Below are 18,154 nucleotides of genomic sequence, written 5' to 3' on the forward strand. Positions count from 1 at the left end.
GTACCAAACTATCGATACGCCTGCGCGAGCCGTTCGGGGCGAATGGCACTCGAGTGTCACAAGGGAAGAAGAAGCTGCGAAAAGAATTTTAGAAGAAAGCAACTGCAATTTTGTCATAATCGGAGCCTCAATTCGCAATGAATAATGGAAACTAGACAGCCCAGTTCCGGTGATGCGATAAGGCCAGGTGCGTACCGCCCGAGGGAGCCGCGTGGGTGCCGAAAGGGGGCCCCCAAAAGGCAGCCCCCCTGACTTTGTGAAATGTGTGTCTGTGCCTCTCTCGCCCTTCGAATACGAATGGCTGCGTTTTTTCGCCTGCGTTTGGCCAAACGAATTGCACGGGCCCCTTTTACAAGATATTTATGCCATTTTGGCGACTCCTGGCGAGTGCGTTTCCAACAACTTGTTGCACTAAAACCCGTGAAATTCCCTATCTTGCAGAGCTGTACTTCCTCATCTCCAAGTTCCTGGCTGAGGGGCCGCTGGAGGAGACGGCGAAGGTGGGTTAAAGCAACGCTCTCGAGATCGCAATGGAATCGGAATCCAAAAAAGAGCGCAATTTCGCGACCCGCTTTGTTTACAAACATTTTTACTAATTTTTCGATCCAATTCCATGTCTATCCCAATGCTTTTGTAGGTCTTGATCCGGGAACTCGAGGAGAAGAAGGTAAGTTTTGGTTCTTATTTTTTTTTTTTTAGATGTATTATATAGTTCCCGGGTGGACGGGTGGGTGGGGGTAAAAAAAGAAAACCGCGTTTGTTTATACGCTTTGTTTTGGTTGTTTTTGTTGTTTCTGCTGCCGGCAGCGAACGACGACGTCCGCTTGTCTCAGAGTTGGAAATCAGACTGAATTGTGGGCTTGTTGGGGCCACGGGATATAGTCATAGTCCGTCCAAAAAGAGACAAAAAAAAAAGCAGAAATCATAGGGATGCCCCCGCGACGTCATCGTCGACGTCACGGAGTGCACTAGTGATAAGAGCCCGCCACATACATACATATGTACACCCGTCTATATATATAATACACCTTTCGATTCCCAGGTTTTGCCGCGTCGTCTCGATTGGCTGGGAAATGAGCATGAACAGACCTTTGAGGAATTGGTGAGTGTTTTCATAATTAATCAATTAGGCTTTTAAAGTTATCGCTTGATGCCTTTTGATCGGCGAATAAGTGTTGCGTAAGTGTGTGTCTGCCTCTCGCTTTTCCCTCTCTTTTCTGCATGCGCCTTTGTGACGTCATCGAGGGGATAGAGAAAAAAGTTGCCCATAAAAAATTAGTTTTTGCTTAAAAAAGAAAAACATTAAAACTAAAGACATTAATCATTGTAACTGTTAAATTAACATATTACTAAGCATTTATTAATTTATTTAGGGGTGAAAAAAATGAAAATTTTTTAAAACCTGTAAAACGAAAGCAAAAATTCCCAAACCCCCGAGAAAATTAACAATTTTGAAAAACTAGAATTTTTTAAACAAATGCGTTGTAATTTTTGTTATAACAATTAGTTGCAGCCAGCCGACATTTTGCTTTCGCACACATGCACATCCCATGCGCACACACATGGGCGAGCAACCACCACTTTGCCTTGGCTAGTCGCGAGAGAGCGAGACAACTATATGCACTGCTGTTATCGCTACGACTATCGCCCCTTTTATCGATAGTCGATAGAAAGACGTTAACTCTTAAATTTGAATCCGCAGGAACGAAAGTACAAGCACATTGGCGCCAACCATCTACTCGAGATATGTGGCCGCTTGGGTCCGCTGGTGGATCGCGATCTGCCCCCCAGTGTGCCGGGCATCAACTCACTACTGGGCACCGGGCGCCAGAACCTCCTGCGCACCAAGGACACCGTCTACTGCCACCGCTCCCTAAAGGATTACTGCACCCGCCTCCATGGAGTCTCGCTGCCGGATTCGCGCCTGACTAAGCCCACACACAATTTGGGTGAGTGTTGATAGATTACATCTCGTTGTGGTTTTCTATATTTCATATATTTATTTCCTTAGACCGAGTTCTCATTGGACGAGAGCATGGCGGAGATGTGCGTCGCAAGTTGCTGGTCCCGACGGATCTGTACCGCCGAACCAAGCTGCTCCGTCGCACCGTGGGTCACCTGTCCTCGGTGTACTGTGTGCTCTTCGACCGCACCGGCCGCTACATCATCACTGGAGCCGATGATCTGCTCATCAAGATCTGGTCCGCGGCAGATGGCCGTCTGCTGGCCACTCTGCGAGGCGCATCCTCCGAGATTACGGACATAGCCATAAACTTGGACAACACAATGCTGGCTGCCGGCTCTTTGGATCACATCCTGAGGGTGTGGGACATGCAAACCACCTCGCCCATCGCCGTCCTCTCCGCCCACACGGGCATGATAACGTCTGTGAACTTTTGCCCATCGCCGTGCAGCGATCTGAAGTATTTGGTGACCACCAGCACGGACGGATCCATCGCCTTTTGGCAGTACTCAACGCCGCGCGGACAAAAGATCACCTTTGCCCCGAAACCAACGCAGTACCACGAGAAACTGCGGCCCGGGCAGGCCCAGATGATGTGCACCACCTTCTCACCGGGCGGCATCTTTCTGGCCGCTGGCTCCGCGGATCACCATGTGCGCGTCTACATGATGGGCGAGGACGGTCCGAAGCGGATACTGGAGACAGAGGCCTACACGGATGCGGTAGATTCAGTGCAGTGGTCGCACCGTGGCCTGAGATTCATCTCGGGCAGCAAAGATGGCACCGCACACATCTGGACGTTTGAGTCACAGCAGTGGAAGAGCGCCAAGCTGTGCATGACGGAGCGTCTGGCCAGGTGAGATACGATAGTATGCATTAGCTAACTTGTAGAATATCTTTGAAAATACTAAAAGTTGTGACTTATAAATATAAGTATATTATAATAGCTTAGGAAGGATTTTAATCATCCAAAAAATATAATTATACATTTCAGCTGTCCGGAACCGGAGGAGGGAAAGAGGCTAAAGGTAACCATGGTGGCCTGGGATGCCTCGGATCGCTATGTCATCACAGCTGTAAACGATTTTACTGTGAGTATGGTGCATCCTAATCTCAAAACTCCACTAACAACTGGTTATCTCCTTAAACAGATAAAAATCTGGGACTCGAAGTCAGCCAAGCTGCATCGTGTCCTGCGTGGTCACAAGGATGAGCTGTATGTGCTTGAGTCGAACCCAAGAGATGAGCATGTCCTGCTGTCCGCCGGCCACGATGGACAAGTGTTTCTATGGGACATTGAACAGGGCGTTTGTGTGGCCAACTTTCTGAACGACATCGATGGCCAGGGTCATGGCAGTGTGTTCGATGCCAAGTGGTCACCGGATGGGACGATGATAGCTGCCACCGATTCGCATGGACACATCCTGATCTTTGGTTTGGGCGTGTGCATTGAAAAGTACAAAATGGTATGTTGATCTAAAAAGAATGTGATGTTTAAGATGTTAAAAATGTGAATTCGTTTTAGCTGCCCACGGAGCTGTTCTTTCACACGGATTTCCGGCCTTTGCTGCGAGATGCCCAGCACCATGTTGTGGACGAGCAGACGCAGATAATGCCTCATCTGATGCCTCCACCCTTCCTGGTCGATGCAGATGGCAACCCGCATCCGTCAAGGTTTCAACGCTTTGTGCCCGGCCGTGAGAGCTGCAGCTTAGATCAGTTGATACCAAATCTCACGGTTGGCGTGGATGGCGTAGTGATCGACGATAGAGGCGCAGGAGGGGATGTTCCCGTGGTCGCCGCTCCCGTTGAAGCCCCACCCGTAGCAGTGGTCCCAGCTGCTGCTGGAGGAGCAGCGGGAGCTAACTACTCCCACATAGACCGCATGATTGCAGCCCTGGCCAATCGGCAGTCGGTCGGTGTCAATGCCAACGATGCTAATCCGAGCAATGGCAACCCGTCTTTTGAGCGCTTGACCAATCGTCAACTGCCCGACTCCAATGGCAGGCAATCCTCTCGTGGCAACGTCCTGGGCAGTCGACTAAGCACACCTCGCCAAGGATGGGGTGCGGCAGGTGCTGCGCCAGCTGAGGACCAAGCGGGACCGTCTCAACCACCCGCAGAGGCGGCAGCAGGACCAGAGCAGGCAGCTGAACCTGGGCAGGCACAACCGCAGCAGGCACTTCCTGTTAAGTTCATCCGCCGCACCTATGTGCGTCCCATGAAGTACCCCCAGTTGCAGAACCTCAAGCAGACCATCTACGCTGCCGGCCAGTTTGAGAAGCAGGAGTACAAACGCGAGATGCGTCGCCGACCGATCATGATAAACACAGCCAGTGCAGCATCTTCGCAGCAGGCGGGCAGTGTGGGAAGGCCAAGGAACACTCGAGCCAATGGCGGCGGCGGCCCAAGAGCTGGAAGAAGACGTGGTGCCCAGCCTGTAGCCGGACAGCAACAACCTGCGTATCGCACTCGCGCTGTGCGAGATCAGGAGCCGGAGCGCTTTGATGAGGTGGCGCCGCCGCCCGAGGAAGAGGAGGAAGATGTGTCCAGCAACTCGTCCGGCGACACCAGCTACTCGAATGTAGAGGAAAACCTAGAGGACAGCAGCGACGAGTCGGACACCGACAGTTCGGATTACTCCGATTGGGTGGCGGATACTCCCGGCCCGAATCTGGAGCCACCAAAGCGCTCCAAGCGAAAGCCGCTATCTCGGCGCCCTCGCAGTAGCGATGACAGCAGCGATGATGAGCGGGCGGGCAGAGCCAGAGGTGGACAGGTCACGGCCCGGAAGGTGGGACGCAAGACCGTTTTGTTTCCGCCCACAGATGCTAATGGAGAAATACCGGAGCTGTATCGTCCGGCTGAATGGCTGTCGGAGGTGATCCCTCGCAAGGCGCCCTACTACCCCCAGATGGGCGATGAAGTGGTATATTTCCGGCAGGGACACGCCAAGTACTTGGATGCAGTGCGCCTGAAGAAGGTTTATAAGCTGACGCATAGCTCGGAGCCGTGGAACTTTCACACACTGCGCGACCACGAGCTGGTCCGAGTGATTGGAATCAAATACGAAATCCGCCCACCACGACTGTGTTGCCTGAAGCTGGCCATCATCGATGAGGAAGGAAACATGACGGGGACGACGTTTAAGATTAAGTACCACGACATGCCAGACGTCCTGGATTTCCTAGTGCTGCGTCAGACCTTCGATCTTGCTGTGCAACGCAACTGGAGCATTGGCGATCGGTTCCGCTGCATGATTGTCGACGGCTGGTGGATGGGCCAGATTGAATCGCGCCACGCCCTCTCCGCCGACTTCCCTGATTCCTCCTTTATGTGTTTCCGAGTGCGCTGGGACAACGGCGAATACGAGTTCATGAGTCCCTGGGACATGGAGCCAATCGACCAGGCCAGGGTGCCGGCGGAAGTGGGAGGCGCTGTTGAGGTTCTGCCGGAAGAGATACGCGCCACCCTGTACCAGCCTAAGTCGGAGGAATGGCATCGTGGGGATCGCGATGGTACCTGCAGGCGTATAATCAATGGATTGGAGCAAGTGAGGATTAAGCTTCTTTATTTGTAATTTAGTTGGTAACCATTACTCTTTTTTTTGTTCTACAGGTAATGCGTCTCTCCATAGCGGAACATTTTCTGGCCCCCGTCGACCTGAACATTTATCCGGACTACGCTTATTTGATCGAATACCCCATCGATCTGACCACGGTAAAGTCTCGCTTTGAGAATCACTTCTACCGCCGCATCACCTCAGCCCAGTTCGATGTGCGCTACCTGGCCACCAATGCGGAGCAGTACAACCGCCGGCACGCAATCATTGTCAAGCATTCACGGATTGTAACAGATCTCTGTCTGAGGATCATTAGGTTAGTAGAGGAATTCGAAAGGTACATGAGGGCTTATTTCTAAAATAGATTTTATATATTTTAGGGAACCGGATGAGATAGATGTGGCTGCTGTTTATCATCAGCTAGCAGATGTGTACCACTCGTCCGAGTCGGAGAACGAGGCAGATTCGGATGTGGTGCCATCGACCAGCACAGGGCCAACCACTTCGGCAGCCGCAGCAGCAGCAAGACAAAGAGTATCCTCTGCCCGACGGTGAGAATAATTATAATAATTTATAATATAATTACTAACTAATCATTGCATTTTGTAGCTCCACTCGAATTCACTCGGAAGGCGATTGGCGCGCCGACTGCCGCCAACTGCTCGATCTGATGTGGGCACGAACGGATTCAGAGCCGTTCCGTGAGCCCGTGGACACCATCGACTTCCCTGACTACTTGGAAATCATAGCCACGCCCATGGATCTGCGCACCGTGAAGGAGGATCTTCTGGGCGGCAACTACGATGATCCATTGGACTTTGCCAAGGATGTGCGATTGATCTTTCAGAACTCGAAGAACTACAACACCAATAAACGCTCGCGGGTGAGTGGATCGCAGATTTGAAGATCGGTTGCAGATCGTCATTTATTGCACTTCAAGACTGAGATCTCCATCCTCCTTCTCAGCTGTTGCCTTTTTGTTTAAGTTGCGACCCCCATCCCTCACTCACTCACGTAGACACATATGCAAGCTCATCCATCTATTCTTTACGTTTCTTTTGCCTTCCGTGAACATGCCTTCAATCTCGATCTTCAAATTAACCACCCCAACTCATGACCATCAAAAATGTAAAAAAAAAATCTTATGAAAAATAACCCATAAAAACATTTTGATACAATGTCTAACCAAATGAATGACGATCTACGTGACTATCATCTAATGTAGGATAATCTAGCGGTAAGGTTTTTCATCTCCCAGCCCGGGGTACTAACATATTTCACCAAGAATGAATTATCCTTTCAACAAACAGTGCATTTTTGTATTTATTCATTTGTTTGTGTTTCAGATTTATTCCATGACCTTGCGACTCAGTGCCCTCTTTGAGTCACATATCAAGACAGTGATCACCAGCTGGAAGGCGGCTTGCAGGCGTGCTAATAAAAATAAGTCGGGCAGCAGTGGCGGAGGAGGTCGCGGTGGTTCCAGCAGTAGTCCAAACAAGCGCGCCAACAAGGAGCGCTCCACTCGTCGAAATCCAAAACCGACGGCGGCTGCCAGACGATTGCCACTGCCCAACTCTAGTGAGGATGAGGACGAGGATGATGACGACGACGATGATGATGACGAGGAGGCGGAAACCGCAAGAGGGCGCTCGCGTCGACGAAATGGTGTGGCCGTTAGTGCTAGTTCGTCTGGCTCCAACCGCGTGACTTCCTCATCCGCTGCCCAACAGCGCCGAATCAAGGAGAGCAGTAGCGAGGAGGAAGAGGAGGAGGAAACCAGTGCGCAGGCCACTTCGGATGCCAGCAGCGATGAGGAGGAAAGAGCCCAGTCCAATGATAGTTCGCCCCAGCAGACACGAACGCGCAGGGCCAGGCAGAGGCAACGGCTCAGCGATGATTCCAATGTCAACGATTCCGAGGATAGCTACAATCCCAATGAGGGACGCAGCAGTCGCCGTCGATCGGGAGCTAAGCGACCATCCAGCAACCGACAGAAAAACGGGCACTCCGGCAAGCGGCGGCGGTTGAACAAGAGTCCACCGACAGCGGCTGTTGCTGCCGCTGGTTCACCCCGCCGAACGCGACGCATGGCAGGCAGTTCCGCCGAGGAGGCAGCCTCCCATTCGCAGCACGACGAGAGCACCCAGGATAGCCAGGTGGGTCGGCGAAAGGGCCGCTCGGCGAGCAGCAGATCCCATCCCATTGGCAATGGACCGAGTACCAGTGCCGCAGCAGCTGCCAACTCCAGCCTGGAGAGTCCTTCGCGAAACACTCGAGCAAACGGGAGCAGAACCTCATCCCATATTGCCGCCGAGAATGATCACAGCTACCACCTGCCAGTGCGCAACGGACGCATCATCGAATCCGACACGGACTCTCCTGTTACGAGACCAACGCGCCAGAGCGCCAAGCGGGCTCTGATGGATTGGGGTCGTGGCAGCGACATCGAAGAGGAGGAGGAGGAGGAGGAAGAAAGCGAAGAAGCCGAAGAGGTTAGTTGTCGGCCACTATTAGTTGGTAAAAAAGTAAAAATAATGTTGATATCACTATCAAACCTTAGATCCTGCCCACACCCACAAAGGACGATGTGCCCTCTACCAGTCGAGCCGCTTTGGCTCAGGCCGCTGCTGGTCCTGTCCGTCAATTGCGTACAAATCGAAACACCGTCGTCCGCCCAGCCCAGAGTGACGACGATGACGACGACAGTGACAACGAGCCGCTGGCCAACAATCAGCAAAGTAAGTTTAAACGCTTATCACAAATAAAAATTGTGGCTTACTCTTCTTCCCCACAGAAAATTACCAATCAACTGCAAAAGCAAGCTCAACGGCAACAACAGCAGCACCTCATCCGCTCAGCCTGCGGCGTCGTTTGGCCTCGCCGCCAGAACGGAATACCCACATGACCCGTTCGCATGCCACCTCTACGACGTCCTCGGCCGCAGGCTCCCGGACAGAACAGCAGCCGGCGGTGTCCACACATGACCACAACTACCTGGGCAATGTCAATTCATCGAGGGCTCCCCGACGCATTCTGTCTCGCCATCAACGAAACGCCGATGAGTTGGACACCAGTCTGGATGTGCTGGAAAACTCACGTCTGCTCTCTGCCATAGCCAATCACCGGCGACCCACCTCCACCACGAATAGCACCAGCAACAGTACTAGCAACGTTGTAACAAGACGCCTGCGTGGACGAGCCAGTCAGGCGAACTCCCACGATGAGGATCATGATGAGGAGGCGGCCGCCTCGGATGAGGGCACCGACGGCGGCTCCAGCTCTCAAAGTTACGCCGATGAGGATGAAGAGGACTCCGATTCGGAGGACAACCAGCCACTGACCAGCTACGTCTCGCCCAGCAATGGACGCACGAGGCGCAAGGCGAAAACCTCCTCCTCCTCGGCGGCAACGCAGGAGCGTCCGCTGCGGCGCACCCGCCGCCCGCCATCCAATAACTCCTTCGTGAACGACAACGACGATGATGATGACTATGTGGGACCGCGCAGTCGTCGCAGCAATCGGAGTGGGAACCAGCGTGCCGGTAGGAATCAGAAGAGGCCGCGCTATAATGAACAGTCTGAGGAGGAAGAGGCGGCGGCCGGCTATTCCCACCGGAGTAAAAGAATCCGTAACGGCGATGCCCATGCCAGCTCCCAGGATCGATCGCAGGCCTCTACCGAGCGGGATCAGGCGGAAGATGAGGAGGCCAGTTCGGTGGACTCGGATGAGCAGCTGGTGAACGTGAGCAGCCGGGGCAGGGTGCGCAAACCTTCTGCCAAGGTGCGCGGCATCTTCAAGGAGTGACCGCAGACTGTTTTATGTATAAATTAAATCTAATTGCTAAATCAAGAAACCATTGTAACATTTGCTAGCGTCTTATTTCTTATTATTGATTAATATGTAAGAGTACACACGTCACACTTGTCATTGTAACCGTCTGTGTCTCCGCCACGGTCATTGTCCCAAAACCAACCAACCCCAATCCGTCACATCCCTAGTGTTCACATCCCACATCCATTATACACAGTGGCAAAATATGTTCGATTAGTGTTCAAGTCTTAAGTTGTTTAATGGCATCAGCCCTACATCCTATGTGTAGGGAGCAAGGCCAAAGCAACGTTTCATATGTATTTCTATAATATATAGGTACTATCATACATATATATTTAAAAGGTAGCACTCGGAATCACACTTCATTTAAAATAGTTTTAGAATAAAGTATCATGAAAAAAACACTGAATGTAACGTTCTGAAGTTAATTCTAAATTATGATCTATAATGGGGGGCTGGGACGTAACTACTTGATGGACTTTTCGTAGTTATTAACCCACTGCTCGGCCTGGTGCTTGACTTTGGCCGCAGTGGCCTCCGTGCCGTGGTTCTCCTCCAATTGCAGATACTTCTTATATATAACTTGCATTTTGGTTGGCTTCAGTTTTTGCAGCACGGCACGCTCCAGAACATTTCTAAAAAAACAAAAATGGTTAGGATCAAATCATTACTATGAAGTATTGAATACCCAGGGGTACCAGACTCACCTCGCTGAATCGATTTGTCCCGCCTTGATCAGCATGTCCACATACACGGACCAAATATCTATTCTCTTGGGATAGGAAGTGACCACACCGTCGAGCAATGTCTGCGCCATGTCATTATTATCGTGTTTCGCATAAAGCTTGGAAAAGGACACAATGCAGGGGATGTCTGAAATAGTAATTCCCAGTTTAAATACAATAAAGAAATAATTACTAATCAACAAACTTACGCTCTTGATTTGGCAGACCTCGCAGAGCGCGCTGGAGCAGATTGTGGACTTGGTCGGACTTTCCCAGCCAGAAGTAGGCCTCGGCAGCCAAGGGCCATACTCTTAGCTCCGCCTTAAACTTGTTAAGGATTGTAGTCAGCACGGATGAGAGACGCTCCTTTTTCTTGTTTTGCTTAAGGATTTCTACAACACTTATGTAGATTTCCAAAGGATCGTTACAATTCAGAGCTTCCTTGAGTACTTCATCGAAATTGTCGCTGTAGACGAGCTCCATGTTGAGCAAGGCGCTCCATATGTTCCTCAGCTCCTGGGTTTCCCGGAAGGAAATTGTTGATATGGCTCTAAGCGCCAAGTCGCGAGCCTTTTCAATCTCTGTGTTGGACAGCAGGAAGGCGATGTACTTCAGCCAGGATATGCTGTTGTTGGGTTGGGCAATCACTAGACGCTCGTACTGATCGATTGATTCCAGACGTGCGTTGGGATCAGCATTGCGCTCCTCGATCTCCCGCAGTCGCTGCTCCTCCTTGACCTCCGCCTTTGCTTTCTCCTTGGCGCTGAGACGTTTCTTCTTGGCTGCGTTCTGCTGGGTTTCCGCTGCATCCTCCTCCTCTTCTTCGTCGCTGGAAGCTTCCTTTGATTGGTTCAGATCGCTCTCCCAGAAACTGGATACACCGGGCAACCGCGTCTTGGTTTCAGATCCATTGGTTTTTGGTGTTTCTGACTTTGCATTCTTGGCTGGACTTTTATCCTCGAAGAATAGCTTGCCATTCTGCTTGGGTGACTCCTTTAAAATGCCATTAATCAAGGGCTGAGTCTTCTTTTTGCCATTGGTTAGAATTTCTGCCTCTTCAGCCTTTCTCTTGGTGGGTGTGGCCTCTGCTTTGGCTTTCTTTTTCGTCGGAGTCTCCTTCTGTTCCAGTGGTTCCTTAAATGTTACCTTCTTCTGTTTGGGCGTCTCTTCAATTTTTAACTTCTTGCCTTTCACAGGGGTATCCTCAGACTCCGCTGTTCTTTTCACTCCCCTCCAGATGCGCCAAACAGTCTCTGGCACTGCGATTGGCAGTTTGTCGTGAATAAATGCTATGTTGCAGAAATCTCCTTGACGCAGGCCCGCACTTCCAGAGTTCTCCACATCGTTGGGGTGTAAGCGAACGGGACAGATGACCAACGGATTTGTGCCCTTCTTCAGTGAGCACACTACCACGGTCTCCAGTTTCAACAGAACCTTGGCCTTCATGCCGGCCTTGCCGACCAGATTTGTGGGTAGATCTCCGCTTGGCGAAATATGAGCAATGTCATGCTTCTTGTTGCTAATGAGCAGCACATCGCTGGAATAGTCGATCCACAAAATTACAGCCTGGTGCTTGCTGCCCGCCTCGGGAGCTGTTGCAGTTCCTGCCAGACTGGAGAGCAGCAGGGCGGACACCTTGGCATTGCCATCCACTGTGTATACCCAGTCATGGGATGTCGGATCGATGCCCTTGAAACCCACGTCGATTTTTTCACCAACAGAGTATTTGGCAATGGGAGCAGAGGTTTCCTCCAGCGCTGATTTTATCTGAGCCACTTCATCTAGGTAGCTGTAACGGAATTTAAAGGATTTAAATTTTTAAAAACTATGAAGAAGGAATAGTTTACATACCTCTCGACCAGTTTGGCAGTATCACCAAGGTCCCCGCTCCAAACATCTGTCAGTTTGGCAGACACTGTCAGCGTTTTGGTTTCCACCTCCTTGCTGAGAACTTTTACCAGCAGCAGCTGTTCTGGAACCAGCTCCACGGGCGCATTTTTCACGGCATTCAGACGAAGCATCTTAACATGAACCTTCACCGGCTTGTTGTAGTTGCGAACGGACACCATTAGGTCCACCACCTGCTCGGTGGCATGCTTCACATAGGAACGGATTATGTCTCCCACTTGAACCGATTGCCAGTCCTTGGTGAGCTGGCCACTAAAGTAGGCCACATCGCGCAAGCTGAAGATGTTCTGCATAATGCAGGCTGCCTCGGTGTGGGAACCCGCGGGGTGGATCCGCATGTGAGCGTGCAGCAACTCCAGATGATCCGAAAGCAAGCGCAGTGGTATTAAGCCAACGTACTCCTCCACCTTAGTATTGCCATCTTCGTCCTCTTCATCATCATCGGCAGCCAAGCTGATTTTTATTTCCAGTCCAGCGTCCAAGGCGTTGGTTATCTCAACCGGGCAGATCTCGCCCAGCTGGAACTTGTCCTCCGGCAGGGTCAAAGTGATTTGATCCTTGGTGCGGTTCAGAATACGGAACTTTGTGGTCTGTCCCTCGAAGAAGGAGCTCTGCTCCTTTAGATTCTGCCTGTGCAGGACTCCCTTGATGCCATTGCCGAACTTAACGAGCACGTAATTGTCCTCACATCGCACCACAGTGCCAGTATATACATTTCCAGCATGGGCGGCTGAATAATCGGTGAGCAGCTTAATTCCCTTGCCCAAGTACTCGCTCCGATTGCTCAGGTAGCAGACCTTGCGCTCCTCATTGACCTCCAGGACGCGGCACCTCACCGAGAGACCCACATCGTAGCGGACATTCGGTGCCAGGTAAAGCTGCTCCAGTATTCCGTTGACCTTGCCGATCTTCACCGACCAGCCCTTGATCTTGTCGTCCTTCTTGAAAATCTTCGCTGTGACCACGTCTCCGGCTTTAATGTCCTCCAGGCAGTAGAGCTTCTCGTTGACCACGTTGGGATCGTCGGAGCAGTAGTACAAGGACTCGATGACATCGTAGCCCAGGATGCGCACTTTGTGCTTGGTTTTTCGTCCATATTTGGACAGCACTTCGTCCTTGTCATAGTTGCCCTTAAAGTTGGATCTAATGGAACCATACGATATGAGGCCCTTGAGCTTCTTGTTGAGCAGCAGCACCACTCCTCCGCTGCCCAGGCGCAGGACTTTGGCCTTTTCCACCACGGAGCCCACCTTGAGGGGCTCTTCCTCCTGCCCCTCCTCATCCTGATCCTTACCCACTTCATCTCCTGCCTTTATATCCAGATTGAGGGTTAAGTACACCAGTTTGGTGAGGGGCATCACGTACAGCACCCTGGCATTGTAGTCCTCATTCAGTTCGTAGGCATCCAAGGTGTCTAATGGGCTAGCCAGGTGGTGCTCGTTGATGTAGGCGCTGAAGGATTCGTTCATGATGCTGCCTTTTAGTCCATCCTTCAAGTGCTTGGCCACCTTAAACCTGACTATGCTGCCTGGCAGGATGTAGTCGAGATTCGTCTCGTTTTGGCTTTTGATGCGCAGCTGGTCCTGCTCCACCTGAACACAAGTGCAGGTGCTCTGGTGGGTGTCATGCTGGATCTTTTTGACCTTCAGAAAGGCCAGTTGGCCGACGTGAAGCGTTTGTGCCGGCTCCTCGCAAGGCACAAAGGCCTGTAGTCCCTGCACTCCGGACTCGATGACATAGCCGTGCTCCTGGATTTCCGCCACGGCGCCTGAGAAGATGAATCCCTTCTTGATGCTCTTGTGATGCAGACTGCCATGGACATCGGCGGGCTTCAAGGAGAGCAACAGGCTGATTCGGCCGCTTCCCAGCTTTTCTGTTTTGATGGCCTTGCCGTAGACGATGCGGCCCACCTGGAAGAGCTCGGCGAGATCGTGGTATTCGCTGGTGTCTCCCGACATGGCCGCCTGGGCCACGCGGCTGTAGGCCTCTGAGATGTCCGCCACCATGGTGCGAGCGAACAGCCGCCCGGGCAGGGCAATCTGCAGGGCGGTGGCGCTGGCCTCCTTGACCACTCCCATGACCAGCATGTCCTCCTGCAGCGTGTCCATGTTAAGGGTTTCCGCGGAGAAGGCCTCCAGTTGGTCATTTTGCTCATCGCTTGGATCGCTCAAAAGGTTATCCTTCACTTTTGGGGCCTTTTTCACCTTCTTCTGTGAGGCTCCAAAAACCTGTGGGGCAGAAAAGTATGTACACAGATCTCGGCAATTTCACTGGCCAAACTCACGATATTTGAGCTGATGTCGGTGGTTTTGGCCTCGGTGTGGATTGTCCCGCCTCGGGGGAAGCTTTTCTCGTTCGGCACCATCGGGGAGCTGTGTAATCTAGCGTTTTAAATAACAAAATTCCGCAACGTGCGTACTACACGTGCTAAGCGCCGATATAGAAAATCAGTTGTGAAAATGTACTAATAAAGCACTGAAGAAATGGTCAAATTTACTACCATCAAAGTTTCAAACCACTAAGCACTTGTTTACACACGGGTTTGGAATCAGGGAGAGTATTGTTTCGTAGCGTTCACACTGGAATCCATGTGTTGGATCTGCTCTGTGATGTCAAAATATTACCAAGTCACTGAGTTTTTTACGAGTTTTGTTTAAGAAGTACAGCAATTTAATATTCATACGGCTAATATAATCGAAGGTAAGCTGAGCTAGAAGTTAATAAAACATTTATAATTTGTTTCTTTGTATAGCGACTGTTGCTTTTGCGGTTACAGTGTGAACAGGCCTTAGGGTATTTTAAACGTGCACAGGCCCCCCAATTCCAATTCCGGCACACATGTGGAGCTGCATTCAATTCAAAAGCGACTCTCTTCAAAATGCAAACTTTACGTGAATTTACGCGTAAAACCAAGCGCGGCAATATCCTGAAGATCGTGCGGGAGCACTACCTGCGCGACGACATCGCCTGTGGCTCCGACCTGTGCCGGCAGTGCTTCCAGAACGAGGTCTACCACCTGGACTCGCGGCACGAGATCCAGAGCAGTCTCTTCAAGTTTCCGCACTACCTCGTTTTGGACACCAATGTGGTTCTGGACCAGATCGACGTGCTGGAGGAGGATGTGCTGCGCAACGTGGTCGTCCTGACCACCGTGCTGAACGAGGTCAAGCACAAGAGCTCCTCCATCTACAAGCGGTTCAATGAGATCGTCCACGATCGCACCAGGAACTTCTATGTGTTCGTCAACGAGCACCACAAGTAGGTTTATGGAGTTTGAAGAGAGTATAGTCCTACAATATGTATTCCTTTCTTCCCCAGGGACACCTATGCAGATCGCGAACCGGATGAGACCGCCAACGATCGCAATGATCGGGCCATCCGCCTGGCCACTAAGTGGTATGACAATCATCTCCAAGCCTCGCAATCCTCCAAAGAGTTCGATCGCAGTGGGAAAGCTGTCACCCGGGTTGTCCTGCTCACCGATGATGCTGGGAATCGCGCCAAGGCCGAGGCCGAGGGCATTCTGGTGACCTCTGCCGCGGAGTATGTGAAATCCCTCGACGATTTCCCTCTTCTGTTGGACAAACTGTCGCACAAAACGTTCGAGAACGAGAAGAAGGGTCTGCCCCAGTATCCGGCGCATCTTAGCATGAAGGAGCTACTCGAGGGACTGCGCCAAAAGAAGCTGCTGCAGGGCGCCTTCCAGGCCTCCAGGGAAAATTACTTAGAGGGCAGCGTCAATGTAGAGCAGTACGAAAAGGGCGTAAGTTAAAGAAATATTTCTATTGTACATCTTATAAGCACTTACCTCCCTAATTGATAGATCTTAATCCAAGGCCGCGAATCCCTCAACCGAGCGGTAGATGGCGACTTGGTAGCCGTGGAGCTGCTGCCCGAGGAGGAGTGGTCTGCGCCAAGTGAAATTGTGCTGGAGGAGAAGAACGTCTACGCAGACGAAGTGCCCAGTGAGGAAAGGGCTGAGGATGAAAAGGACATGTTGAAGCAGGTTCGGGCCGCAGTCTCATCTGCTGAACGCACGCCCACGGGACGAATTGTTGGCATTGTGCGTCGCAAGTGGCGGCAGTACTGCGGCATTCTGCAGCCCAGTTTGATAGAGGACACCAATCGGCACATCTTTGTGCCCGCCGACCGGAAGATCCCTCGCATCCGCATCGAAACAAGGCAGGCGGCCAAACTGCAGAACCAGCGCATCATCGTGACCATCGACACTTGGCCGCGGAACTCGCGCTATCCACATGGACACTTTGTGCGCTCCCTGGGACCGCTTGGGGACATGGCCACCGAGAACGAGGTGATTCTGCTGGAGCACGATGTGCCGCACTGCAAGTTCTCAGACGAGGTTCTCAGCTTCTTGCCGAAAATGCCTTGGACAATTACCGAGGAGGACTACGCCAAGCGTGTGGATCTGAGGGACCTTTACATCTGTTCCGTGGATCCGCCTGGCTGCACGGATATCGATGATGCTCTGCACTGCAGGGAGCTGCCCAATGGCAACCTGGAAGTGGGTGTCCACATTGCCGATGTAAGTCACTTCATCCGGCCAGGAAACGCTCTGGACAAGGAGGCAGGCGCCAGGGGAACCACTGTTTACCTGGTAGGCAAACGAATTGACATGGTGCCAGAGTTACTCAGCTCGAACCTGTGTTCGCTGGTCGGCGGCGTCGAGCGCTTCGCCTTCTCATGCGTATGGGAGTTGGACAAGGAGGCGAATGTGCTGGCCAAACGCTTCCACAAGAGCGTCATCAAGTCCAAACGAGCCATGACTTACGAGGAGGCACAAGTTATAATCGACGACTCCACGCAACAGAATGAACTAGCAAAGTCCTTAAGAAATCTTAACAAGCTGGCCAAGATACTGAAAAAGCGACGCATGGATAGTGGGTAAGTTCATATACTCCAGTCTTCTATCGCACGAATTTCACTCAATCCCAATCTTGCAGTGCCCTGGTCCTGGCCTCGCCGGAGATTCGCTTCCAGGTGGACAGCGAGACACACGAACCGCTTGAGGTGGAGGTCAAGCAGATGCGTGAGACCAACTCCATGGTGGAGGAGTTCATGTTGCTCGCCAACATCACAGTGGCCCAGCACATAGCGAACGAATTCTCCGAGTGTGCAGTTTTGCGTCGACATCCCCGACCACCGCCCTCCAACTTCGATCCGCTGGTCAAGGCCGCCCGCTACCAGGGTTTCCAGGTGGACACCGAATCTGGCCTGGAGTTGGCTCACTCGCTGGACAGGTGTGTTAAGGCGGATAATCCCTACTTCAACACTATGATCCGCATCCTCACCACACGCTGCATGATGCAGGCGGTGTACTTTATCAGCGGCAGTCTGCAGAAAGAGGAGTTCTTCCACTACGGCCTGGCCGCTCCCATCTACACACACTTCACCTCGCCCATCCGTCGTTACTCGGACATCATGGTTCACCGCCTGCTGGCTGCCTCGATTGGCGCGGATGGCACCTATGCCCAGCTGTTGGAGCGGAAAGCAAACGAGGAGATCTGCCACAACCTGAACTACCGCCACAAGATGGCTCAGTACGCGGGTCGCGCATCGGTGGCCCTCAACACTCATCTCTTCTTCCGTGGCAAGGAGGAGGATGAGGAAGGGTAAGTCAACGAAATCTTTAATGGAACTCTTTCTTATTAAAAATGATCCATTCCCAGATATGTGCTTTTTGTGCGCAAGAACGCTCTGCAAGTGCTGATCCCCAAGTACGGTCTGGAAGGCACCCTGTATCTGAAGTCCGACAAGGATGGCAAGGACGGTCTGCAGCGCACCAAGAGCGAGATCGTCTTCACCTTTAACGAGGAGGATTATACACAGCGCTGCGGCAACGTAGTGTTCCACTCCTTCGACCCAGTCACCGTTCGACTTAGCCTGGATTCCACCAACGTGCAGCACGAGAAGCTGATCTTCCGGCTGGTCAAGCCGTACATCAAGGGCTTCAGTGTGGAAACGACCACCGATGAAACTGATGGCCAGGCGGTAGCCACGCCCCCTCCCTCGAAGAAGACCAAGAAGGATAAGAAAAAGAAGTAGTCCTTTGGATTTATAACTAAGTTTAACTAGACTAAGCTGAGAAAATATGTAACAGCAATCATTTGTACAAATGAAATGTTTTTTATAATTCCACTCTCT

General features: G+C 51.7%; 3 protein-coding genes across 3 annotated transcripts; 2 read left to right on the forward strand and 1 right to left on the reverse strand.

Annotated features, from left to right (window-relative positions):
• Positions 1-14: 14 nt before the first annotated feature.
• LOC119563472 (bromodomain and WD repeat-containing protein 3) lies at positions 15-9,768 on the forward strand. The gene is made up of 15 exons (XM_037876883.1): positions 15-187; positions 442-500; positions 638-667; positions 1,043-1,102; positions 1,703-1,949; positions 2,012-2,819; positions 2,958-3,054; positions 3,115-3,429; positions 3,489-5,516; positions 5,582-5,841; positions 5,906-6,076; positions 6,135-6,408; positions 6,872-8,020; positions 8,089-8,266; positions 8,323-9,768. The coding sequence occupies exons 1-15, from the start codon at positions 145-147 to the stop codon at positions 9,330-9,332; spliced, it is 6,729 nt and encodes a 2,242-aa protein (XP_037732811.1). The 5' UTR covers positions 15-144; the 3' UTR covers positions 9,333-9,768.
• On the reverse strand, positions 9,670-14,438 carry LOC119563473 (protein RRP5 homolog). Its single transcript, XM_037876884.1, has 5 exons — positions 14,277-14,438; positions 11,936-14,220; positions 10,294-11,873; positions 10,067-10,232; positions 9,670-9,994 (listed from the first exon to the last, which is right to left on the reverse strand). The coding sequence occupies exons 1-5, from the start codon at positions 14,355-14,357 to the stop codon at positions 9,826-9,828; spliced, it is 4,281 nt and encodes a 1,426-aa protein (XP_037732812.1). The 5' UTR covers positions 14,358-14,438; the 3' UTR covers positions 9,670-9,825.
• Positions 14,439-14,798: 360 nt separating this feature from the next.
• On the forward strand, positions 14,799-18,148 carry LOC119553067 (exosome complex exonuclease RRP44). The gene is made up of 5 exons (XM_037863196.1): positions 14,799-15,250; positions 15,311-15,755; positions 15,816-16,894; positions 16,954-17,622; positions 17,680-18,148. Exons 1-5 carry the CDS (start codon positions 14,871-14,873, stop codon positions 18,053-18,055), a joined length of 2,949 nt encoding a protein of 982 aa, XP_037719124.1. The 5' UTR covers positions 14,799-14,870; the 3' UTR covers positions 18,056-18,148.
• The last annotated feature ends 6 nt before the right edge of the window (positions 18,149-18,154 follow it).

This window comes from Drosophila subpulchrella, chromosome 3R (assembly GCF_014743375.2).
Source record: "Drosophila subpulchrella strain 33 F10 #4 breed RU33 chromosome 3R, RU_Dsub_v1.1 Primary Assembly, whole genome shotgun sequence".
Classification (NCBI taxonomy): Eukaryota; Metazoa; Arthropoda; class Insecta; order Diptera; family Drosophilidae; genus Drosophila; species Drosophila subpulchrella.